This window comes from Hordeum vulgare, chromosome 2H (genome assembly GCF_904849725.1).
Source record: "Hordeum vulgare subsp. vulgare chromosome 2H, MorexV3_pseudomolecules_assembly, whole genome shotgun sequence".
Lineage (NCBI taxonomy): Eukaryota > Viridiplantae > Streptophyta > Magnoliopsida > Poales > Poaceae > Hordeum > Hordeum vulgare.
This window is the reverse complement of record NC_058519.1, coordinates 653,669,091-653,694,904: the sequence shown is the minus strand read 5'-3', so window position 1 is coordinate 653,694,904 and position 25,814 is coordinate 653,669,091. Positions and strand designations below refer to the sequence as shown.

The following is a 25,814-nucleotide window of genomic DNA, read 5'->3' as shown; positions in this document are numbered from 1 at the left end:
GTGAATGTTGCGAACATCTGACATACACGAGTTACTTGTTTTGATTATTCCTGTGAGATGCGTGGAAAGTTTGTTTAGGAGACTAAACATCTTCCGTATTTGTTTCAGTGTCACTATCATCCTCCACTTCCTGGAGTATCTGTAATGTTTTTCCAATTTTTCATTTATGATGCCTAGACCAAGGTTCTCTACAATACCAGCAAGCTCTAGCATTTGGAAGAGGTTGATTTTGCTCTCTCCTGCTGTATCTGTTGCGGCGCTAATGGAAAATTATTTTTGAAAGGCTGGCCAGGGATGAATTTAGGGGGGCGGGCTAGAGACCCCCCCTAACAAAGTGATTCTTCTTCTACAATAGTGGCTATTGCAACCAATTTTTTTTTCACTCATGTGAGCTTTGCCCTCTCCATAAACAAACTTGCCCCCTTCATGGATGAATGCTGGCTCCGTCCATGAGGCTGGTTATGTTGCCTTATTTGTCTGAAGTTTGGTTGCACTTGAGATTTCCGGACTGCTGCCGCTTTTTCATAAATTTTGGAGTATAAATAAGCTTTTATAATACAAGTTGGTTTCTGACCACACACATCATGTTTAATATCTCCTCTTAAACCTCGAATACGTGAGCTCGAAAGAAAAATTTCCTAGACAAATCGATGATCTCTTTGTACCAAAGAAACGCAATGTTCAAAGTTGCCAATGCCATGGGCTATACTTCCTATTTGATGTATTCCATTAATAATTCCACAACTTCATGCACACTAGCTTTAGAGAATCTATCAGCAATGATATGCATCTTTTCAGACCTTCAAAGTAGCTTACCAAAGACGAAGCTGCCACTATAGAACAAATCTGGCAAGGATGGCACCCTGGATACACCATCGAACTCCAGGTTTGACACCCCACTTGACTAAGATGTATGAGGAGGAAACCATAACTGCCAACCACCAACCATGAACCCGACAAAAGATCCACTGTCTTTCATATGCAGTCGACGTAGACCACTAGTTGCATCTCTTGACTGCCTCCGAAACTCCATGGTAATGCTCGAGCAAATGTGGCCGCAACGATGGAGCCTAGGGACACAAGCCCACTGCACGGATGCCGCCGCCTCGCGATTCCACTTGAACTAGTTCCCAAACCATCCGTGACCATAGAGCAGAACACCTGGTCAAGGAACGATCTAGAGCTCCTTTATTTAGTGCTTCCATCACCGCCACCAAAGCAAAGACGTGGAACAACCTCAAAATCGAAGCTACTAGGGTGCTAAAACCTAAAGCTACACAATCAACACGCGCGGGATCTAGCTACCCCACACACCACCGGTCGTCAACGGAGACCACGAGCGGACCTAGTGTGTGTGCCATGGCACACCCAAAAATCTTTTTTTACCATATTTATTTTCCACGGCACACCCAAAAATCTGTCTTTTTACTATGTTTTTTTGAGGGGGACCATGTTTTTCTTTTTTGTGGATGCCATGTTTTTTTTATATGAAGTAAAACTGTGCAGAGCTGATAAAGGCCCAGCGAATTAAAGGTAACCCACAGCCAGGCCCAACAGTCCACTTCTCCTCAGTCCTCCCAGTACCGGAGGCAGACACGACACGAGCGAGAGCCGACAGACCTAACCAGCCAGAGCCAGCCGCCACTCCCCGTCGACGGCTCGCCGTCTCCCCGTTGTCCGGCCGCCCGCTCCCTTCCTCGCCACCGTTCGGCCTTCAGCAGTTCCGTCCGGACGCTGCCTTTCCCTGCCCCCCTGACCGCCCGGCTGCCCCCCCTCTCCTCGCTAGGCGCCGGCTCGCCCGCCCCCTTCCCTCGCCGCGAGCTCCTGGGGCACCGGCGAGCTCTAGCCTCCACTACTAGGCCCCAAGGCACCCACCGGTCTAGCCATTCACAGCAAGGTATTGATAATGGATTGAGTTGTTTCTCTGTTTGTGAACTCATTCTTTACCCCATTTTTTACATGCTAAAGCGGTGATATTCAGCTTTGTATGCCCAACTGTCAGTACTCTATAATGTACCCAACAACCGATGTCATTGAACTGATGCAAGACAGAAATGTAGCCACTGGTTTACTGCTTAATGCTTATAATATACAATCGATTGATGCCATTGTATAGTGGAATTTGGAATATATTTCGTGAGCTATAGTGTTGTGAGACTTGAGTTCCTGCTTGTGGTGTTACAAAATATACCTAGCTGCTGAAACCTCGTGGCCTGTTTTCCTAGTTGCTATGTCTTGGTAAGCCACACTTTACATTTTCTCACCGGCTCCATGATTTGCTGTATTGCTATACGAAGTTTTCTGAAAAAAAAAAATCCATGTCGTACTTGAGCCACACCTACCTAGGTATTATGCCAGATTTATTATGTCTGTTGCAAACACACATGTTGTTTACATGGGAAGATCTATATGCAGTTTTTGAGCAATTTATGAAATCGATCCCTTTTTGGTTCTTTATGCAGGACCCTTTTGAATTCAAGTATACCAGCTTGGGTCTCAGTTGGATAGAGACAGACTTGAATAAGAGAGAAGTACTAGTGGGATTTTACATGACGGGTGGATCACGTGTGGTGGTGATAGACAATGGGGGTGGTCTTCTGAAGGCCGGTTTTGGTGGGGACAATGATCCAATTGCTGTCGTCCCCAACTGTATAGCAAAGTCTCCTGGTTCCAACGCAAATTCGAAGAAATGGCTGGCGGCTGACCAGCTACAGGCACAAGACGTTGATGTCACTGGCGTGACGTTGAGGCGTCCTATTGACCGTGGCTACCTTATCAATACAGAGGTGCAGCGAGAGGTATGGGAACGGGTCCTGCGTGGCCTGCTCCAGGTGGATCCGACAAACTCGTCCTTGTTACTGGTGGAGCCGCAGTTCAACCCTCCAGCATTGCAGCATGCTACTGATGAACTTGTGTTTGAGGAGTTTGGCTTCAATTCTCTTTGTGTTGCAGACGCTCCTTCCCTTGTCCACCTTTACGAGGCGAGCCGCCAGCCGTCACTCTTTCATTCCCAATGCAGTCTTGTTGTGGACTGCGGCTTCTCCTTCACCCACGCGTCCCCTGTCCTTCAGAACTTTACGCTGAATTATGCTGTGCGGCGTATGGACCTTGGTGGCAAGGCCCTCACAAACTATCTCAAGGAGCTTGTTTCGTACCGGTCCCTTAATGTCATGGACGAGACCCTCCTCATTGATGATGCAAAGGAAAAGCTATGCTTTGTATCCCTTGATGTCCCTCATGATCTTCGCCTTGCCAGGTCTGCTGACTTCCTCACTGACATGATATGGGTATATTAAATTACCGTGTTCTCTTTTATTTGTTTATTAAGGTTAGAGTGTGAACCAATTTCAGGATAATTTTTAAGTTAAAATGTGACCTTCGTATGTAAAGACCAGCTAGGAACTTGTACCTCTTGTAATCTGAACTGTTAATGAATTGTTTGAGCAGCAAATCTAACCATATGTGCTGATAGAACGGTACGTCGGTACCTATGGAACTATGTTCTGTATCTTCCAAATAAATCTATGTTGCTTTTTTCTTTTCTTGCTGAAAACAGAAGGGTAACCCCCTGTGTCCTACTTTACTTTATTTGAAACAACAACTGTTCATTAGCTTCAAATACCTGGATACTTGGTTAGACAGGTTGTAGACTTTAGTGGAATGGTTGGGGTTATGATAGCTTCAAACGGAGATGGCTAAAAAAAGTATCCGACTGTACACCATATGCACACACTCATGCATAAGCTTAGACTATGGAAGGAAAGTATAGTTATAAATCTTGTACTCGATCAAAACAAATATTATGGCCTAGAGTTGGTTTCAGACTTTCAGTTGCCAGACCAAACAAATGCAAACCCACCATGTAGTTAGAGTCTGAATGGTCAGGTATTTGGTTATGTTCAGTTGAGAAGATATGACAAGGAACGACTGATCCTTTGCAGTCTGAATAGCTGGTAGTGGTCCCGTTGTTGAGCTGTGAGTACTGAGTAATTAATGAATGTGAGGATCCATTCCAGCAAAGTCAAATTTGATTAAGACTTTCAAACTTTAAAATTTGCCACTGGAGCTGGACAGAGATATCAGTTAGTACTTCATTGATTTACTACTCCCTCCGTTTCTAAATATAAGTCTTTTAAGAGTTTTTAATAGAAAACTACATACGGATGTATATAGACATATATTAAAGTGTAGATTCATTCATTTGTTCTGTATGTAGTCCTCTAGTAAAATCTCTAAAAGGACTTATATTTAGGAACAGAGGGAGTAGTTGGTTGATTGGTTGAACACAACTGTGGATATCTGCTCATCTATGTTTGACATTCGAAATAATTTTATCACACTGTTTCACCTAGCTTTGTTTCTTTTCTAGTTTAGGCAATGTGCACACCATCATGTCATTGTGTTTTTCAAGCACCATATACTGTCTTGTTGATCAGTTAGACAGTTCGTCAAACACTACCTTTCTCTGTAATTACAAATGATCAAATCTCTTAACAGTGTGATATGCAATTATTGCAGTTTATCATTCAAAGACAACCCATTTAGATGTTCTTACATTCTCCCTGATGGCATAACATACAAGAAAGGGTTTGTCAAAGACTTGGATGAAGCACGTCGATACTGTTCTCTGCCTGTTGAAGGAGAATTAGATAAAAAGGATGGTGACAGGGACATAGACAAGGATCGAAAAAAACCTGAACTAAGTCAAAATGTAACATCCTGTGTTTTTGTTACATCTCGAATGTTGCTTGGTATCATCTAATGGAATTTTGATTCGCAGGAATTTGCCTTGACCAACGAGAGGTTCCTTGTCCCAGAGATGCTTTTTCATCCGATTGATCTGGGTGAGTGTCATCTAAATGTCTCTTATACCTTCTTTATCTGTCCCTATACTTCATAAATCATGATCTGTTTTTGTAGAACATGCCCCTAGCATTGCCATAGCATCCTTGTCCCACAGAGACTAACTCAAGGACCCTGCATCTCTCTCTCTCTCTCTCTCTCTAGCTAGCCCCCTCTCATTGAGACGCTGGATTAGCAGAGTGAGCTTCAGAGACTACTCAAGAATCCGGAACGTAATTTTAATTTGTCACCCTTAATGTAAATGATTTCTCAACCAAACATATCAAACATAATCTTTTGATGCTAGTTAAGGTCATATAAATTTCAGGAGTGTATTTTCTGCATTCTGCAATGTCTGTCAAAATGTGTGGTTATCATTGAAACACTGTCAAAATCTATGGTACTTCCATTGCATTAAACTGGATAAGTTTTGCCTTGGGACTTTACATGTTACAACGGCAGGCTTTGCATTTTGATACATACTAGGAGGGCAGCCTAGAAAATACAATTGGTGGGACGAATCAGAGCAAACATAAAACAAAAAGGAAAGGAAGGATAGACAACTTGAATATGGAGTTTTTTTTAAAGGGAAATCCAAATATGCAGTTAATTTGCTTGTTCAGAAAATATGGGGGTAGTTTTGCTGTAAGAGCAAAACTTGGGTCACAATTTCTCTTTTTATTTCTCCCCAGTTTTGATGGACAACAAAACAGTCTGTCTTATCTTCTGTCCAAAAAGTGTTTTTTGTTACCGTGGAAGGCAGGTGCTCTGCCAATTCATGTTGATAGAGAAATGAAACAATACAGAGTTATGTACATCATCTTTTCAATTAATTTCCTACAAGCATTACCAATCATGATAGTTCTGTTTCCTTCTGTTTCCATTTTTCCCACTCAAATTTAGCTTTGACGTACTCCGTATTTTGGATCAGATGGATAGAATAGATTGGCCTATTGCCGTAAGAAAAGGAAGCACCTTAACATATATAGGCTGAATGACTGTCAGAATAACGTTAATTTGTGCAAGCGAGCAGCAGCAATTCCACCTACTGCTTCAGCTCATTAGTTTCCCTTCTGCAAGGGTAAGTAATAAGAATACTGATAACAAAAAAATTGTAGGCATGAATCAAGCAGGCCTGGCTGAGTGTATTGTTCGTGCTGCACAAGCTTGTCATCCATATATTCAACCTGTGCTTTATCAGAGGTACGTTTTGTCGTTAAATGGTGAAATGCCTGATGCTATCTTAACCTTTTGACCGAGTGACTCTTGTTCTCATGAATTGGGCTGTTTTCAGCATCATCTTGACAGGCGGAAGCACGTTGTTCCCTCGGTTCGCTGAAAGATTGTAAGTATTTTTTTTCTGTAGGAAAAGAGACAGTGTTATCTCCCATTGCATGAGCCTGCGTGCATCATCTTAGTTGTTTGTATCAACAGGCAGAGAGAACTTCGACCTCTTGTGCCCGAGGAGTACCAGGTGAAGATCATTTCTCAAGAGAAGTACGTCCCTTTTACCCTGTTTCTGTCTTGGCGTCTCTCCCTCGTTTCACTAACGCTCATGTGCGGCGTGCATGGCGTTAACGTTCTGCCACTTTGCGCAGCCCAATTCTGGGTGTCTGGAGAGGAGGATCTGTGCTAGCGTCCAGCCCCGATTTCGACTCAATGTGCGTTACGAAATCGGAGTACGAGGAGATGGGGTCGGCACGGTGCCGCCGAAGATTTTTCCACTGAAGAGTTGGTCAGTAGATAGGGCAATGCAGCCTGTTTCCGATGACATGTTTAGCAAGTGGCATGTAAATTAGGGGTTTGTCTTCTACAAAAGGTTTAACAAGTTCAGTATTTGGAATAGACAAATTTAACTAACGCTTAGTTGGCCATGAAACTAGAGGCTGTCTTCCCCATGCGGATCAACTCTGTATGAATGGACTCAGTTGTGGGTGGGTGGATTTCAGATTTTCCTGAGGATTTTCAGTTTTTTTTCTTACATTGAGAAAAATCACTCTACAAGTGTGAAGATAAATTTGCACCGTGATTGCAGAATACGAGTTTCATGAAGTTTGGCTGTTGAAATAACAAATATGAAATTTATATCAACAACCTTCTTTCTCTATGCGGGATCCTTGAAATTCAGCGATACGCTCCATCGGTCCTCCTGCATACCCTCATAAAATTCAAAGTAGATTTGGGTCAAATTTAAATTTAGTCAGAGACGAGATGATTTCCCGAATTTTCGAAATTTTGGTGTGGCCCGGAAAAGATTTTGCACCTCTTTGGCCCATGTTTGTGAGAGGAAAAATTATACGTGTAACCTGCAAAGTTGGGCCAGGAACGGATTCTTTTTTGTTTGGAAACATGTTGGAACTTGTCGTCGACATCCAACACGTCACGCAGCCCCCAGCCCGGTTCCGCCAGCACGTCACGAACCTTCCCTGCCGTCCGATCGTGAAATCCGACGGTCCAGATCGACTTGCCCGCGTGTCGCCGCGCCCCCGAGGGACACACCGCGTCGGAGACCACCTCCGATTCGTCCACGTCCCGCCCGCGCTGTATCTCTTCGCGCCATAAATAGCAGCCGCACCACCTCCTCCTGCTACGTAATACTGTAACTTGGATACAAGCTACAGCTTGGAGAAGTCGATCAATCGCCGGCGACGACGATGGCTCGCGGGACGACGATGTTGCTCGGGGTAGTGCTCGCCGTGCTGCTCCTCGTCGCCGCGCCGGCTCCCTCGGCAGTGGCGGCTGAGAAGGAAAAGGGCTCTGGCAACGGCGGGCCGGTGATCGGCATCGACCTGGGCACGACCTACTCGTGCGTGGCCGTGTACCGGAACGGCCGCGTGGAGATCATCGCCAACGACCAGGGCAACCGCATCACCCCCTCCTGGGTCGCCTTCACCGACTCCGGCGAGCGCCTCATCGGCGAGGCAGCCAAGAACCAGGCCGCCGCCAACCCGCTCCGCACAGTCTACGACGCCAAGCGCCTCATTGGCCGCAACTTCGTGGACGCGGAGGTGCAGCGGGACATGAAGCTGCTGCCGTTCAAGGTGGTGGACAAGAACGGCAAGCCGCACGTCGAGGTGGAGGTCAAGGCCGGCGACGTGCGGACGTTCAGCCCGGAGGAGGTGAGCGCCATGGTTCTCACCAGGATGAAGGAGACGGCCGAGGCCTACCTCGGCGAGAAGGTCCGGGACGCCGTGATCACCATCCCGGCCTACTTCAACGACGCGCAGCGCCAGGCCACCAAGGACGCCGGCGCCATCGCCGGCCTCAACGTCGTCCGCCTCATCAACGAGCCCACCGCCGCCGCTATAGCCTACGGCCTCGACAAGGTGGCCGACGGGAAGGAGCGGAACGTGCTGGTGTTCGACCTCGGTGGCGGCACCTTTGACGTGAGCGTGCTCGCGCTCGACGGCGGCGTCTTCGAGGTCCTCGCCACCAACGGCGACACCCATCTCGGAGGCGAGGACTTCGACCAGCGCGTAATGGACCACTTCATCCGGCTCGTCAAGCGGAAGCACGGCGTCGACATCTCCGGCGACGCCCGCGCGCTCGGCAAGCTCCGCCGCGAGTGCGAGCGCGCCAAGCGGGCGCTCAGCACCCAGCTCCAGGTCCGCGTGGAGATCGAGTCGCTGGCCGACGGCGTCGACCTGTCGGAGCCGCTCACCCGGGCTCGCTTCGAGGAGCTCAACGCCGACCTCTTCCGCAAGGTCATGGCGCCCGTGAAGAAGGCCATGGCGGACGCCGGGCTGGCCAAGGGCGACATCGACGAGGTGGTGCTGGTCGGCGGCAGCACCAGGATCCCCAAGGTGCAGCAGCTCCTCCGCGACTACTTCGGCGGCAAGGAGCCACACAAGGGCGTCAACCCCGACGAGGCCGTCGCCTACGGAGCGGCCGTGCAGGGCGGCATCGTGCGCGGCGATGCCAAGGAGGTTGTGGTGCTGGACGTGACGCCGTTGACGCTCGGCATCGAGACGGCCGGCGGCGTGATGGCGAGTGTGATCCCGCGGAACACGCCGATCCCGACCAAGAGGACCAAGATGTTCACCACCTACGTGGACAAGCAGACCACGGTGACCATCATGGTGTTCGAGGGCGAGCGGAGCATGACCAAGGACAACCGGCTGCTGGGCAAGTTCGACCTCACCGGGATCGCGCCGGCGCCGAGGGGCACGCCGCAAATCGAGGTGACCCTGGAGGTGGACGTGAACGGCATCCTGCACGTGGGGGCGGCGGACAAGGGCACGGGAAGGTCGGAGAAGATCGAGATCAGCAGCGCCGGCCGAAGCATCAGCCAGGAGGAGATCGAGCGCATGGTGCAAGAGGCGGAGGAGTTCGCCGAGGAGGACAGGAAGGTGAGGGACACGGTGGACGCGCGGAACAAGCTGGAGGCGTACGTGTACAGCACCCGGACAACGGCCGACGGCGAGCTGGGGGACAAGATGGACGGCGGCGACAGGGAGAGGGTCAGGGAGGCGGCAAGGGAAGCCAGCGAGTGGCTCGAGGCCAATCCAGACGCCGACCAGGACGACTACACGGAGAAGCTCAAGGAGCTGGAGGATGTCTGCAGCCCCGTCTTCGCCGCTTCCTACGGGAACGCCGGCGGTGGTCATGACGACGCTGCCGAGGACAACGACCACGACGAACTCTAGGATTCTACAGTTCTTAAAGCTTTAGTAATATTAGGATTGAACTACGTACGTCCCGACTAACCAACGCCCAAAGTCATGTTTATTGTTTGTCTGGTTGATTAATACATCATGCATTGCTTGGCTAGATAATATACTCCTAGTTCATAACTAAGGAATTTTAGAAAGGTCAGATATGATTTTTACAGTAACAAATTCAATCTTCAGATGGCGTTCCTCAGCTTCAGTAGATGCGATGACGCCGTACCTTGTTGAAGGCATTATTTGTAGTTTTCTCGCACTTGATCTTTGGGGTGAAAAATCATGATCGGACAATAGCGACGTTTACACGTCGTTTCCTTTCATCATGCGTTGCTACTGAACAATCTCTATCGTAGTCTTGAGATGGTTGGTACTGATGGTGATTGTATTTGTCGATCACTTCGGCCTTCGGGGCTCTTTTTCCTTTTCTTTTTTTCTATGCCAGAAATAACTTCGGTCTTGTATGAATTCACCATTTGCAGACGTGTTTTTTTGTGTGTGTTAATGTTGGCTGTGTGTATCTTACTTTATAAAGACCGGGTGTGTACTCTTATATGTTTGTACATCTGTTTGATAAAGAGCCCTTTACAAAATAAGTGGGACCATGGGTGAAATAAATTTGAGTGATGTTCTAGTTGAAGGAAATTTTCCTGCACTCCCCCCGCCCTCCCTCCCAACACCCTAAAATATCTATCGCACCCAAGGTATTTAGTTTTTGAGTCGATTCTTAGGGTGGACTGAAAAGCAGGTTGGCGGAAGGGAAATTTCAGCCTAACCATCATCAAACTGGTGCCAGACTCGCTGGAGTCTGATGAAATTACACCAAGGTGCTCCGATTTCGGCCCAAATACCCTTCAATTTCCGACAACCAACCCTTATTCTGATCAATTGCGGCGTAGGAGCAAGAGCTCAGGAGGGCGGACACCACTAACAAGTGGCAGGCAACGCCTTGGGGCCACATCGTTACTACACGGCCGGGCGTGCGAACCAGTTCGACGAAAACACGACAACATAATCGTGCTCCTTGGCCGTGGGCATCCACCGCTCATCGGTCTTGTTGAGGCGTCGGATTGTAAGCGCTGGCTGCTGTAGGTGGAGCCGTCGGATTGGGTGTCATATTTTTGCAGCGTCTCTTGAAACAAACATTCTTCAACGCGCTAAAAAACGTTATTTCGACGCTGATTTTTTTTTAACGGATGACGCTAGCGCGCGTCAGTTGAAGATGTTCTAAAATATCCATCGTAACTAAGGTATTTAGTTTTCGAGTCGATTTTTATGATGGACTAAAAAGCCACCCGATGGTTGGCGGAAGGGAAATTTCAGCCCAACCATCATCGAACTGGCGTCAGACATGCCAGAGTCTGGCGAAATTCCACCAAGGTGCTCGGATTCTGCCCAAATACCCTTCAATTTCCTGCGACCAACCCCGGTTCCGATCAATTGTGGCGTAGGAGCAGGAGACCGGGCAGGCGGACGCCACCGACGGACGACGGCGGCAGCCCATGGCCACGCCAGCACATAATCATGCTCCTTTGCCGCTCGCCGGTCTCGTTGAGGTGAAGGTTGCTGGGTACGGCAAACACCTCCCCCTGTGGATCAGGGTAGGCCGCCCGTCCGGCACCACCGAACATGGAACGGCATGACGGCAAAGTGTGGCGGCTGCCTGTCGATTTGATGGGAAGAAGACCAAAAAGAAAAGAAAAAAAGGAGCACTGCATGCGGGCCTCTACATTGCGTACCAATTTCATAGGATCTGTTGTTCTACCAGAGCTCCCACAATACTGTAAGGGTGTGTTTGGTTTCAGGATGAGGTAGAATCGAACGGGTTGGTTTCATCCCTGGGAGCCGTTCTCGTGTTTAGTTGAGTTAGGAACCGGAATTGGGTCATCTGTATGCAAGGAATATTCCCTTCAGATGCTTCATCAAGTGATTCCACCGATTTGAAGGAATCGACTCGTTATTCGTCCATGAAAGCAAAGAAAAAAAGAAATAACCAAGCAGTTCTCACCGCGCTCACTCCCGTACCCGAACAAAAGTTTTCATGGTTATTTTTACGTAGTTATTTTTTTCATTTTCGTGATCTTTTTGTGTGGTTACTTTTTCATTTTCGTGATTTTTTTTCGTAAATATTTGGTGTGTACTCATGATCATATATTTTTATTTGCATGTGTCAAAAATAGAAAGAAAATGCTGCTGAAAAATTAAATTAGGCTTGTCAAATGCAAAGAACTTTATTTGTTCAGAGATGTAATCTCACCATTTATATCGAAAAGGTGAGTGCCATCAAATTCTTCTCATTTCATCTCTCCAACTAAACACCGGGAGGGAACCAACCCATAACACTTTTTATCATCAACTAAACACAAGGATGGAACCAACCCATGACTTTGGAATGGAACCATAACATTCGATGACTTTCGGTCCTCAAACCAAACACACCCTAATATCATTTTGCAGTATACCTAAACCCGTACCGAATTTTAAGGGACCTGCTATAGATGCTGTTAAGATGCATGCATATTGACAATATGAGGATACGAGACCTGAATCCTGATACCGACATGTTTCCTGCCAAACGGTTGGATTGCAGCACAAACACACTAAAAACTGTATGAAACAGGCAAATACTACTACAAAGATGTCTACCCTGCACTGAGTTATCTTTCGACAGTGTATTCGATGAGGTTGGTAAAACGGCTCTCATCTGATTCAGCTGATCAAGCACGGTGTGTATAGTTTCTTGGTACTAGTAGTGGCAGTAGTAGGCGTCAACTCATATCATCGGGTTCACTGCACCGTCAGTTTGCCGGCTTCATGAACGGCCAGGATGAGGAGCATAGGTCCTGGGCGGTGTTCCCATCGCCATCCTTGATCTGGAGATCGGCGTGGTGCTTGACGAGCAGTTCGGCGATGTCCTCCCTCTCGCAGAGGACGGCGTAGTGGAGCGCTGTCTGCCCTTCGTTGTCCTGGATATGGAGAAACAAGGTTCAGTATCTGAAGGTCTCAAAAGGTTTGCTTCTGCACACTGCAGCTGTACAATATTGATACCAATTTAGATCTAACGTAGATGAACTGACTGTTTAACCAGTTAGCTGGTTGAATGTTGCAGGCTGACAGCTTGCAGACATGTAACGGATATCCAACATTTTGTCCATTTGGTACAGCTTGTGATGCAAGCCCACCAAAAATACTTGGTCAGAGTTGCCACAAGTTTCTTTTACTCAAATACCCACTCACCGAACTGCCCAGAAATTTCAAAATGCAATGAATAAAAGGTACACAAGAAATTCAGATACCTGAGCGTTCACGTCTGCGTTTGAACTGACAAGAACCTCGACAGCATCTAGATGCCCACGGTCCACAGCCCAGTGCAACGGAGTTCTCTCTTCGCTATCTGAAACCAAACTTTGTCTAAATGAGTCATGCTGCATAAAGAACAGAAAGATGGATGTTCTACAAACACAAACCTCTTATGTTGATTTGTACACCAGCAGCCAGATGCTTTTTAACGTCATCAATTGCTCCTTCCCTTGCAGAAACATGGATGTCACCGAGTTCTCTGCAGGTACAAATAAGTTCATTGTAATCCTAGAAATAATAGTTCAAGCAAAGTACTAAATGGATTATATGAATAAAAAACACATTTTAGCACCATGATGGAGACAAACTAGCTGCATGTTCTACAGTACCAGTTAGCAAAAGAAATATACTATACAGAATTAGGTGAACTTGGCTACACATCATCAAGGCGACATGAATGCACGATGTAAGGTGTCTCCTTGTTGTAAAAAGACTTACGATTCATTTCCTTGATCTTCCTCGTACATTAAACTGCTAAATACAGGTCCCATTGGTCCCTTCGAACCTGATGCAGACATTGTAGTTTCCCCATCTTTCTTTTTCTGGAATCATGTCAAACAGATTATATCAAACAGAGCAAACACAGTGATGTGCATTTCTATAAAAAAAATGGTAGAAAATATGTGGCTATAGGTAAAATTCTAAAACTTACCGAGCCATCAGCCCAGTTAGGGAATATCTCATCAACAATTGTTATGTACTCCTCCATAGCTTCTTCTGTAGGCATAGCACCCAATTTATTCCAAGCATTCCTTGCAAACAAGTGCTCAATCAATAAGGATACTTGGTAAACTGGATTGACTGTCCAAACTGAGAAGCACATACAGAGGAAAAACACATACAGATCTACTGCTAATATATGTTCAATGCAAACAGTAAACATCTGACTTCTGGTACCCATATTGGAATATCCAGAGCAACAAAGGGCGTCTTCAAAATGAAAATTCTAAGGGCTACACGACTATTCAGCATAATCACAAGTGACATTCCTGGACAAAGATCATGGATGCTCAGGCAAAATTAGCACAAAAAAACAACACAAACATTAAATCAACCGGTGAAGCCAAGCAAGAACCGAAGGACAATTACCAAATTGAGAAACACAGATAGAGCAAAAGCAAAAAAGGTCTAAGGCTGATACATGTTCACTTCAAAAGATAGAGGTTTGAGTTCCAGTGCTCATATATGAAAATCCTGAGCATTAAAGAGCATTAGCAAAATGCAAACCTCTATGCAGCCTGATCACAAATGGTATTCTTGGATATAGATCAGGTGCGTTGAATATAAACACTTGGATGTTCAGGTGAAAGTAGCACCAACAGGCAATGCAGCAATCAATTGGTGGAACCCATAAAAAACCTAGAGACAATTTATCATATATGAACTGAACATAGAGAACCCATAAACTAGCACGAGGCTTGCTTCCTGTGCACCAAACCTACATAACCAGTGGACCAACTCGCTGTTTGTAACAAGAACTACAGCTAGGAAGCTAGGAAGCTAGCACCAGTTGCACTTGGGGATATACTAGCTGTACAGTTCACATCGGATGGCAATTACCTAGTAAGTGCTCAACCAATAAGGAACTAGGTAAAGAACTGACTTCCAAACTGAGAAGCACAGAAAGAGCATAAGAAAAAAGGTTGACTGCTAATATCTATTCAATGCAAATACTAGACGTCTAAGTTCTGGTGCTCATATTGGAACATCCAGAGCACCAAAAGGCATCTTCAAAGTGAAAATTCTTACCCCTACACAACTATTCGGCATAATCACACGTAACATTCTTCAATATATATCATGGATGCTCGGGGGAAAGTAGCACAAACAGTCAAACAGACAATGGAAGTAATCGATCAATTGGTGAAGCCAATCAAGAACCTAGAGACAGTTGGCAAACTGAGAAGTACATGCAGAACAAAAGCAATAAGGTCTACTGCTAATACATGTCCACTCAAAAATAATAAATGTCTGAGTTCCAGTGCTCATATATGAAAATCCAGAGCAGCCAAAGGCATCATCATCAAAGTGTAACTCTAAGCCCTACATAATTATGCAGCCTTGATCGCAAACGATATAATTGGATATAGATCAGGTGAAGTGAATGTCAGTACTTGGATGGTCAGATTAAAGTAAAGTAGCACGAGCAGGTAATGCAGACGCACAATCAATTGGTGAAACCCATCGACAACCTAGAGACAAGCCCTGTGCATGAAACCTAGAGAACCAGTGGACCAATTGAAAGTCTGCAGCAAGAACTCTAGGTAGGAAGCTAGCACCAGTTGCATTTGGGGATGTAGTACTAGCTATGAACAATCTCTCCTGGTCGGCCCAACTCACAAATAACGCCACAGTTGACATCAGGACGGCAATTATATACCTATAGTAATACATAAGCTAAATTTAGACAACGGATCATATGCAACCCATCTCATAACCCCTGACCGCTAGAAACATTAGGCTAAAAAAACCCAAGCGTAGCAGAATGCGGATCCAGATTCCAAGGAATCGAGCGAGGCAAAGGGGGGCGGAATCTACCACTTGGCGCGGGCCTTGAGCTTGAGGGCGGAGGGCTGTGGCGCGGTGCAGGGGCCCTCGGTGGCGATCTTGTAGAGGCCGTAGAGGCGGAGCTGGGCCTCCTCGGGGACGCCGGCGGCGGAGGCGGCGACGAAGGCGGAGGCGGCGCTGAAGTCCTCGTCGAGCTCCGTGCTCTCCACACCCTCCCAGTCGCCGTCGCTGTCGCTGTCGCTGTCGCCGCCATCGAGCGCGGGGGAGGGCGAGGGGGCGGCGGCGTCGGGCGAGGGGGAGGGGGAGGGGGCGGGGGCGGAGCGGGTGATGCGGAGGTTGTCCTCCTTGAAGGCGAGGACGACGGAGATGAGCTTGGCGACGAGGAAGGCGAAGATGAGGCCGATGACCGCCGACTGGGCCAGCTCCTGCCAGTCGCCGCCCATGGCCGGCGAGGCGCGAATCTCAGATGCCGCTGGCCGGGGTGAGAGCACGGGCGCGACGAGGGTTTGGTGCTGCCTCTGTTCAAGTTCAACACTCTCGTCTCGTCTCGTCTCGTCTCGTCTTGTGGTTTTTCCTAAGTCAATCTGGTTTACTCCACACAATCAAAAGGCAAAAGTAGCACTTAACCCCACACAATCAAAAGGTAATCAGGTACGCCAAGCTTGATTAATTTAAGAAAAAACATAACACCACTCCCCCAATCTTTCTCTCATGCTCCGAAATGAACTGCTAAAACATCATACTCCTATATTATTATACGGAGGTAGTATTTCTAGAAAAACACTTTCTTCCTCTACCAAAAATCCTAACCAATTCTGATATCGTGGATACCCTACCAGTTTTCGATAGTTCCTCGACATATACGCCCTCTATGGCACGGGCCGTCGGGTTGGGTGAAGCTAGTTTCATCTTCACTGTTTTGCAGTGTCTCGTTGTTTGTTGTCATGCAAAAAAGTTTGCAAAATATCCCCTCTGTCTCAAAATAAGTGCCTTACACTCAGTATAATTTTCTCTTTTTGTCCTAAAATAAATGTATTAAGTATAATATAACTTTAACTTTGTTCTAAAATTAGTATAAAGCTAAGACATTTATTTTGAAACGGAGTGAGTGCTAAAACTAGTACAAAGTTAAGACACAGGGAGTTGTCCCCTCTCCTTCAATATGGCAGACTCAATTGAGTTTTGGGGGTTTGTATCACTTCGATCTATGTGTTCCAAACCGCATTGTCTGGCCAACCATGGCAGGACTTTCCTTCGACCTTTTTGGTGCTCATGTCGATTTGGAATCTAGGTCATCAACCCTTGACATAACTTTCACACCCAATGTACTTGTGATGCAAATGTTAGTTTTCGAGCACGGTGACAATTCATCATCTGCTTGCTATCTCGGGATAATGTCCTGACACATGTGGCAAAGGCGGGCTTTTCAAATTTCACATAGTGGGGTGGATCCCTTTGGTGGTGAATTTCATGGGCCTCGTGACCTATTTCAGTCGAAGCAAGAAATCAAAAGTTTTGGTATGTTGAAGATGAATATGTTTCATGTGTTCTTAGTTTGTTGTGAGTTTTGGTGTGGAAATTACTCTACACATGTAGATACTCTTCTAATTCATTGGATAACTAGGTGTTTTACCAATTTGATAATGTTAGTATAGTAAAAATAATATGTGGTTATGGGGAGCTGATAGCACTTGGATGAAACAAAGAGTAGCGCATAAGTGTGTACGGCCTTATAGCGAAGGTTATCATACAGTGATAAGATGGTATAATCTTTTTTGTAATAAGTTCAGCATCTAAAACAAAGAAACACTCAAGGTTAGAAAAAAAAGGGGGCTCTTTCTAGGGGCACATCTAGATGTGCCCAATTTATTGTACGTCTAAATGACTCAATCAAACAAAAAAAGGAAAAATAAATGGATAACCACATATTCTTCATGTAAAATCAATGAAATAGGATTTAAATGTGCAATATTTAGGGCATATTTAGATGGGCTTTAGCAAAACCGTAGAAAAAACAAAGAATGGAGAAAAAGAAATGAATCAACATAAAGCAAATTGACATACGAATTTTCATTGGGATTTTGTTCTATAAAGCAAATTAATTGTATGCAAAAATTCTAAAAATATAATTATAACGTAAAAATGGGGGTGTGGGAGGCAGATTAGGAGCACTCGGGTGCTCCCCCCCCCCCTATATTAAAAAATAATTTAGTAATTTAAAAAAAGTAAAAAAAAGTCCCATAACTTTTTTAGAATCTAATATGACTAGGTAATGTACTCGTATAAGAAAATTGGCCAAGGAATTATCCCCGTTGACTTCAGAGCAAAAAATAATTATGCCGACTATATAGCATGAATAGTACTTTTATCTAGCTTTTTTGGGAAAAAAGTTTATCTCGAATGCATTGAAAGTAATTCCCTGTTTAATCTTTTTATATGAGTGCAATACTTGGTCATGTTTTATTCTATAAAAATAACTGTTTTGACTTTTTTTAATTACTAAAGTATTTTTGAATATAGGGGGCGTAGCTCCCAAAAGCTCCTATGCACTTTCGGCAAATGGGGATTCTAATATCCATAGACAGATAATTACATGTTGACTTAGCATAATAATAACTCATGCGTTGCTTAAGTTTATTTGCGTAATTCAGCTCAAATCAATGACAAACAAATTCAATGCTTTAATTTCTGCTTGTTCAGCTTCTTGAGTAAGCTTTTTTAATAAGGTCGCTTTATTACTATAAAGGTTTAAATATTACATCCGGTCTCTTCATAAATGAGATGCACACAGCTAATCACATCCAAGTTCAAAAAATTAAAGCCCCGCGAAATACAAGTAACCGTGTAGAGGTCGTAAAACGCCTAAACAAAGGGAGGATCAATCTTAAGATCATGCTGACATCCATGTAGAAAAAAAGTGTCCCTTGTTGTATCCTTCAAACGTGTACGCACTTCTGTAAACATGTCTCGATTCTTCACAGGTTATAGAGACAAACATAAACGGAGCGCACCGATACATCTGTAGATAACATACATAAGAGAAAGAACTTTTATCTTTAAAAATATTATCATTTCTACATATCCAAGTGACCAATTAACGGTAAACGCTTCCACCTTAAGAAGAATTCTAAACTTGTAATATATTCCATGTAACGAGTTGACAAATATATTAGCAACGCTATGTGAAGGATACAAGACAAAATCTACTTGGATGATTAACCATGTAGAATGAGTCAATTTGCATTGAAAGAACACGTGTTTTATTATCTCGTCATGATGGAAAAAAACATTGCATTCTTCCATTCCAAATCTCTTTATAATGTTTTTCTACTGGGTCTTTATAATGCTATCCTTGGTGGGAATGACTTCTCGAGAAGATACCACACAAATATTTTATTCCTGGTCAGTATCTTCATCTTTCAAATCATCCTACTATTATCAACTTGCACGTCCGACTGGATCAAAGCTTTATACATAGACTCCATTGAGTGTTGGGGAATGTAGCAATTTCAAAAAAATTCTTACGTCATACAAGGATCTATCTATAGAAAAACTAGCAACGAGCAAAGGGGGAGAGCATCTTCATACCTTCGAAGATCGCTAAGCGGAAGCATTACTATGAACACAGTTGATGGAGTCGTACTCGCAGCGATTCAGATCACGGTGGATTCCGATCTATGTGCCGAAAACCGGCACCTCCGCGTTCAACACACGTACAGCCCGATGACGTCTCCAACGCCTTGAACCAGCAAGGATGGAGTAGAGGTTGAGGGAGAGCTTTGGCAGCACGACGGCGTGGTGATGGTGGAGTTGCGTGGTACTCCGGCAGAGCTTCTCTAAGCTATGCAGAGGACGAGGAGAGAGAGAGAGGAAGGGCTGTGCCGTGGGAGATGAATTGCGTGTCTCCAAAAGGCCAAAACCCTTCACTTTATATAGGAGGAAGGAGAGGGAGGCTGGCTTGGCCCATCTGTTGGAAATATGCCCTAGAGGCAATAATAAATTAGTTATTATTATATTTCTTAGTTCATGATAATCGTTTATTATCCATGCTATAATTGTATTGATTGGAAACACAATACTTGTGTGGATACATAGACAAAACACTGTCCCTAGTAAGCCTCTAGTTGACTAGCTCGTTGATCAAAGATGGTCAAGGTTTCCTGGCCATAGGCAAGTATTGTCACTTGATAACGGGATCACATCATTAGGAGAATCATGTGATGGACTAGACCCAAACAAATAGACGTAGCATGTTGATCGTGTCATTTTGTTGCTATTGTTTTCTGCGTGTCAAGTATTTGTTCCTATGACCATGAGATCATATAACTCACGGACACCGGAGGAATGCTTTGTGTGTATCAAACGTCGCAACGTAACTGGGTGACTATAAAGATGCTCTACAGGTACCTCCGAAGGTGTTCGTTGAGTTAGTATGGATCAAGACTGGGATTTGTCACTCCGTATGACGGAGAGGTATCTCGGGGCCCACTCGATAATACAACATCACACACAAGCCTTGCAAGCAATGTGACTTAGAGTAAGTTGTGGGATCTTGTATTACGGAACGAGTAAAGAGACTTGCCGGTAAACGAGATTGAAATAGGTATGCGGATACTGACGATCGAATCTCGGGCAAGTAACATACCGAAGGACAAAGGGAATGACATACGGGATTATATGAATCCTTGGCACTAAGTTCAAACGATAAGATCTTTCTAGAATATGTAGGATCCAATATGGGCATCCAGGTCCCGCTATTGGATATTGACCGAGGAGTCTCTCGGGTCATGTCTACATAGTTCTCGAACCCGCAGGGTCTGCACACTTAAGGTTCGACGTTGTTTTATGCGTATTTAAGTTATATGGTTGGTTAACGAATGTTGTTCGGAGTCCCGGATGGGATCACGGACGTCACGAGGGTTTCCGGAATGGTCCGGAGACGAAGATTGATATATAGGATGACCTCATTTGGTTACCGGAAAGTTTTCGGGCATTACCGGAAAAGTTTCGGGCTCATCGGTAGTGTACCGGGAGTGCCGGGAGGGATGACGGGGACCACCAGGAGGGGTGTCACGCCCCAAGGGGTCTCATGGGCTATGGGAAGAGATAAACCAGCTCCTAGTGGGCTAGAATAAGTTCCCACTAAGGCCCATAAGGTTTGAGAAGGAAAAACACAAGGTGGAAAGAGTTTCCAAGTGGGAAGGTGGAATCCTACTCCAAGTAGGATTGGAGTAGGACTCCTCCACCTCCAATTTCGGCCAAACCTTTAGGTTTTGAGGCTGCCTCCTCCCCTCCCTCCCTCCTATATATATGGAGGTTTTAGGGCTGATTTGACACAACTTTTGCCACGGCAGCCCGACCACATACCTCCACGGTTCGCGGGGCAGATCGAGGGACGTGAGGACGTTCCACTACATCAACCGCGTTTCTTAACGCTTCTGCTGTGCGATCTACAAGGGTACGTAGATCAGAAATCCCCTCTCGTAGATGGACATCACCATGATAGGTCTTCGTGCGCGTAGGAAAATTTTTGTTTCCCATGCGACGTTCCCCAACACCATCCTCCAAGGAGAAGGAGCTTCGGCCAAAGCTAGGGAGGAGTCCTCCTCCCACAAGGGAGGTGGACTCCCTTGGTAGGACTCTTCCTCCTTTCCTTTTAAGCTTTCTTGCCTTATCTCTTTTATCCTATGCGCATAGGCCTTTAGGGAAGGCCTTGGCCAGCCCAATAAGGGTTGGTCCACCTCCTCTAACAGCCCATGCACCTCTTTGGTTAACCAGGACTCTGAACAACCTTCGTTAACCACGTACACTATTTCCTTATAACACTAGCATCATCGAACCTTAAGTGTGTAGACCCTACGGGTTCGGGAAGCATACAGACATGACCGAGACACCTCTCCGGTCAATAACCAACAACGGGGTCGGGATATCCATGTTGTCTCCCACATGTTCCACGATGATCTCATCGGATGAACCACGATGTCAAGGATTCAATCAATCCCGTATACAATTCCCTTTGTCTACTCGTATATAACTTGCCCGAGATTCGATCGTCGGTATACCCATACCTTGTTCAGTCTCGTTGCCGGCAAGTCTCTTTACTCGTTCTATAGCACATCATCCCGTGACTAACTCCTTAGTCACACTGAGCTCATTATGATGATGTTCTATCGAGTGGGCCCAGAGATACCTCTCCGTCATACGGAGTGACAAATCCCAGTCTCGATTCGTACCAACCCAACAGACACTTTCAGAGATATCCGTAGTACACCTTTATAGCCACCCAGTTACGTTGTGATGTTTGATGCACCCAAAGCATTTCTACAGTATTCGGGAGTTGCACAATCTCATGGTCTAAGGAAACGATACTTGACACTAGAAAAGCTTTAGCAGACGAACAACATGATCTAGTGCTATGCTTAGGATTGAGTCTTGTCTATCACATCATTCTCCTAATGATGTGATCCCGTTATCAATGACATCCGATGTCCATGATCAGAAAACCATGATCATCTATTGATCAAGAGCTAGCCAACTAGACGCTCACTAGGGACACATTGTGATCTATATATTCACACATGTATTACTGTTTCCGGTTAATACAGTTATAACATGAATAATAGAAAATTATCATGAACAAGGAAATATAATAATAACCACTTTATTATTGCCTTTAGGGCATATTTCCAACACTTTCCCACTTGTACTAGAGTCAATAATCTAGTTACATTGTGATGAATCGAACACCCATATCATTCTGGTGTTGATCATGTTTTTCTCATGGAAGAGGTTCAATCAATGAGTCTACGACATTCAGATCCGTATGTACTTTACAAATATCTATATCTCCTTCCTGGATGTAATCCCGGATGGAGTTGAAACGATGCTTGATGTGCTTGGTCTTCCTGTGAAACCCGGGCTCCTTGGTTATGGCAATAGCTCTAGTGTTGTCACAGAAAAGTGTCATCGGGGCCGACGCAGTGGGAATCACTCCTAGGTCGGTGATGAACTCCTTCATCCAGATGCCTTCCTGTGCTGCTTCCGAAGCAGCTATGTACTCCGCTTCACATGTAGATGCCGTCACGACGCCTTGATTGCACCTACACCAGCTGACTGCCCCACCATTCAAAATATACACGTATCTGGTTTGTGACTTGGAGTCATCTGGATCTGTGTCGAAGCTAGCATCAGCGTAACCCTTTACGATGAGCTCTTCGTCACCTCCATAAACGAGAAACATTTCCTTAGTCCTTTTGAGGTACTTAAGGATATTCTTGATCGCTATCCAGTGTTCCATACCGGGATCACTTTGGTACCTCCCTACAAACTTATGGCAAGGTTCACATCAGGTCTGGTACACAACATGGCATACATAATAGAGCCCACGACTGAAGGTAGGGGATGGTACTCATCTTCTCTCTATCTTCTGTCGTGGTCAGGAATTGAGTCTTACTCAATCTCATACCTTGCAATACAGGCAAGAACACCTTCTTTGACTTTTCCATATTGAACTTCTTCAATATCTTGTCAATGTATGTACTTTGTGAAAGACCTAGAGGCGCCTTGATCTATCTCTATAGCGCTTGATGCCTAATATGTATGCAACTTCTCCAAGGTCCTTCAATCAAAAAGTCTTATTCAAATAGGCCTTCACGCTCTCCAGTAATTCTATATCATTTCCCACCAATAATATGTCATCTACATATAATATGAGAAATGCTACAGAGTTCCCACTCACTTTCTTGTAAATACAAGCTTCTCCATAAATCTGTATAAACCCAAACACCCCCTCTAATGATGGATGAACAACAAGTAAAACAATAACAGAGCAATGATACAACAATAGAACCCCTGCCATGAAATTTGTTTGCTTCTGCAAATCGATCATCTCCATTAGATTTTTCTTGATCTTCTTTAGTTCCCCGATTAGTTCAGACTCCAAGTGCAGTTCAGCATTGCGCGCATACCTCGCCATCGGCACGACTCTGCCCGCCCCTCTGTCCGACCTCCCCAAATTCTCCATCTGCGGCACCCCGCCAAAATTGAGGTCCCAGGTTGCGGCCCCACTCGAATCAATGTAGCCCTCGAACTGAATCCGCTCAACATATTCATCCATCCACTCGGAATGGGTGCATTTCTTCAGGATCTGAAAACAACAATATGAACCCTAAATTCCAAATTTCAGGGAAAAAACAAAATATGGAGAAATCAAAGCAAACGACAGTGAAAGAACGGGCTAAGAACTAGGATCTAACCTTGCCATCACTTCCTGCCATTGTTTTGCTCAAGCACTTCACAAATTCCCGCCCAAGATTTTCATTATCATCAGTCCTAGTGACCAACCGTCTCAGAGGCTCTGGGCGTGGGCAGCCAGGGCACCTTTGTGAGCGGCATTGGACCATACCGATGCCATTTTGAGTGCGTGGTGGAGGAGGTGGACATGTGCACTAGGTCGCCGGAGAAGAGGAAGAATGTGGGGAAAGGGGAGGCAATGGACGACGGTGGGCGAACGGGCACATGCGGTCGTCTCTTCTAGATGCGAAGAGATGGGTCCCACGCTTAGTGGACAAGTGGTGGGTCCCGCGCTTATGTGGATAAGTTGTGGGTGCTGTCCCTAACAGCTAATGAGGGCATCAGTTCAGATTAAGGGTCATATGTCGTGTTTGGGCTATTTCCTCGCTCAAAAGTGTCGAACCAAGGCAATTCGTCCGAAAGACGTCTCAGTCCTTTCAATTCACCTCAAAGGTGTCGCACAGGAGCTATTGACCCTGCTTATACCTTGTGATACGATGTGTCCACTCATAAATTGAACTTGTATCAGATAGGAACCACCACAGAAACAGTGAGCATTGGATTCCAATGGAACATATCTCCATTCGACTGGTCCGGAGAAATACAAGGAACTGAAAGGGCAAGTCGCCAGCTAAACCATCTCGAGAAAACCAAAGTGTTTCCGCGAAAAAATGTGATTGCATGGGGAGTATACCTAGTGTAGAAGTAGCATGTAGTAGAGAATAAGCACGTGACTTTGCAGGAGAGAAGTGTAGTTCTAGCCAGCCTCGAGCAATATTTTCCAAAGGAAGCATCATGTAGTTCTCAGCTTGCTGCATTTGCGAGGGATGACACTTTGGGAACCAGAATAGATAAGATGGTAGTATTGTTGAAATTGATAGTGGGCTTTAGGCCCATTAGAGAATTTGAGAAAAATCTCTAAGGGCCCATGTAGGTGGTGGCATGACAAGGGGGTGGGAAGTTTTGTCCCACCCCGTTAGTGGAGGAGAAGTTGGATCCCTTTATAAGAGTCTCTGTTCCACATGCTATTGGAGAGTGAGAAGAGAAGGTGTCCTCGCGCACTCATCCTCCTCCATCCGCCGCGGGTTGCGGGAATGAGCCGAGCCGAGCTCATACCTACGCGCTTATTTTTGGCGGTCAGGAACGGAGGACACGGCACGATCCGAGACGTCGGATCGTGGGCTGTTACCGACTCGGACGTGGGTTCGGCCCACGTCTCTCCACCCAGCCGCATTTATAAGCAGGCTACCGCCTACCCTAGCCATCACAAGAATTAGATCGCATCTGCCTCACGCGTTCGTTCCTTTTGCTGCTGCTGCCTCCGACGACTCCGTCCTGTTTACCGCGTACACGGTCGACGGGAGAGCAGGCCTCCGAAACCCCGCTTCTCCGGTTCCTGTACGGGAGAGGGGCGATTAGGTTTTTGGGGAGCGATCACGCGACTGCTCATCTCCGTCCGTCTGCTTCGTCTAAGTCTGCGTCGCCCTCGTCATCGCCATGTCTTCACCAAGCGAAGCTGACCGTCTCGTCCACGAGAAGGCCGAAGCCGAGAAGAAGGCGGCAGAGGATGCTGCCGCCGCCACCGCTGCTGCTACGACTAATTGGCCGATCGGAGGGTATGATATGTTTATCTCTCTCATATTTCTGTCTGCACTATTAGTATTGCCTATATACGTAGATGTTCCTGCTATATGCGTAGTACTTGCTAGTATACTCTGTGATCAGTATGTCATTAACCTAGTCAATGCCATGTTATGACTTATTTCATGGATTAATCTACTCAGAATATTGCCTATTTACTCAACAAGTATCACTATCATGTCTCCTATATAAGCAAGTTGAATAATGTACTACGGTCCAGCCAACAATAAACTAGGGATAACCTGAGCATGCATGCATGTATGCAAGTCGTTGCCAATAGATGATGATATCCAAGTTCCCAGGATAAACTGCAGACTACCGGGGTCCTAGTGCCTTCGAGAAAAATGTTGCAAGTCAGAGCACCAAAACTGCCGATCACTACAGTCCCGTGAATCGAAGTGGAATTCCCCTTGTACTCACTAGTGGAAAACGGGCCTTTGGCCGGGACCATTTAGTCCCGTCCTGCCTCTGGGCCGGGACTAAAGGCCCGGGCACGTCGCCCCAATT

At 45.7% G+C, this 25,814-nt stretch overlaps 3 protein-coding genes across 3 annotated transcripts; 2 read left to right on the top strand and 1 right to left on the bottom strand.

The window, feature by feature from the left end:
* Positions 1 to 1,562: 1,562 nt before the first annotated feature.
* Positions 1,563 to 6,835, top strand: LOC123428445 (actin-related protein 6). Its single transcript, XM_045112656.1, has 8 exons — positions 1,563 to 1,897; positions 2,463 to 3,256; positions 4,519 to 4,711; positions 4,781 to 4,844; positions 5,961 to 6,045; positions 6,137 to 6,187; positions 6,277 to 6,339; positions 6,441 to 6,835. The coding sequence occupies exons 2-8, from the start codon at positions 2,550 to 2,552 to the stop codon at positions 6,568 to 6,570; spliced, it is 1,293 nt and encodes a 430-aa protein (XP_044968591.1). The 5' UTR covers positions 1,563 to 1,897; positions 2,463 to 2,549; the 3' UTR covers positions 6,571 to 6,835.
* Positions 6,836 to 7,496: 661 nt separating this feature from the next.
* Positions 7,497 to 9,605, top strand: LOC123428444 (heat shock 70 kDa protein BIP5-like). The gene has a single exon (XM_045112655.1). The coding sequence runs from the start codon at positions 7,497 to 7,499 to the stop codon at positions 9,486 to 9,488; it is 1,992 nt and encodes a 663-aa protein (XP_044968590.1). The 3' UTR covers positions 9,489 to 9,605.
* A 2,400-nt stretch (positions 9,606 to 12,005) lies between these two features.
* On the bottom strand, positions 12,006 to 15,945 carry LOC123428442 (acyl-CoA-binding domain-containing protein 4-like). Its single transcript, XM_045112654.1, has 6 exons — positions 15,405 to 15,945; positions 13,519 to 13,618; positions 13,305 to 13,408; positions 12,974 to 13,065; positions 12,803 to 12,900; positions 12,006 to 12,472 (listed from the first exon to the last, which is right to left on the bottom strand). Exons 1-6 carry the CDS (start codon positions 15,815 to 15,817, stop codon positions 12,305 to 12,307), a joined length of 975 nt encoding a protein of 324 aa, XP_044968589.1. The 5' UTR covers positions 15,818 to 15,945; the 3' UTR covers positions 12,006 to 12,304.
* Positions 15,946 to 25,814: the final 9,869 nt, after the last annotated feature.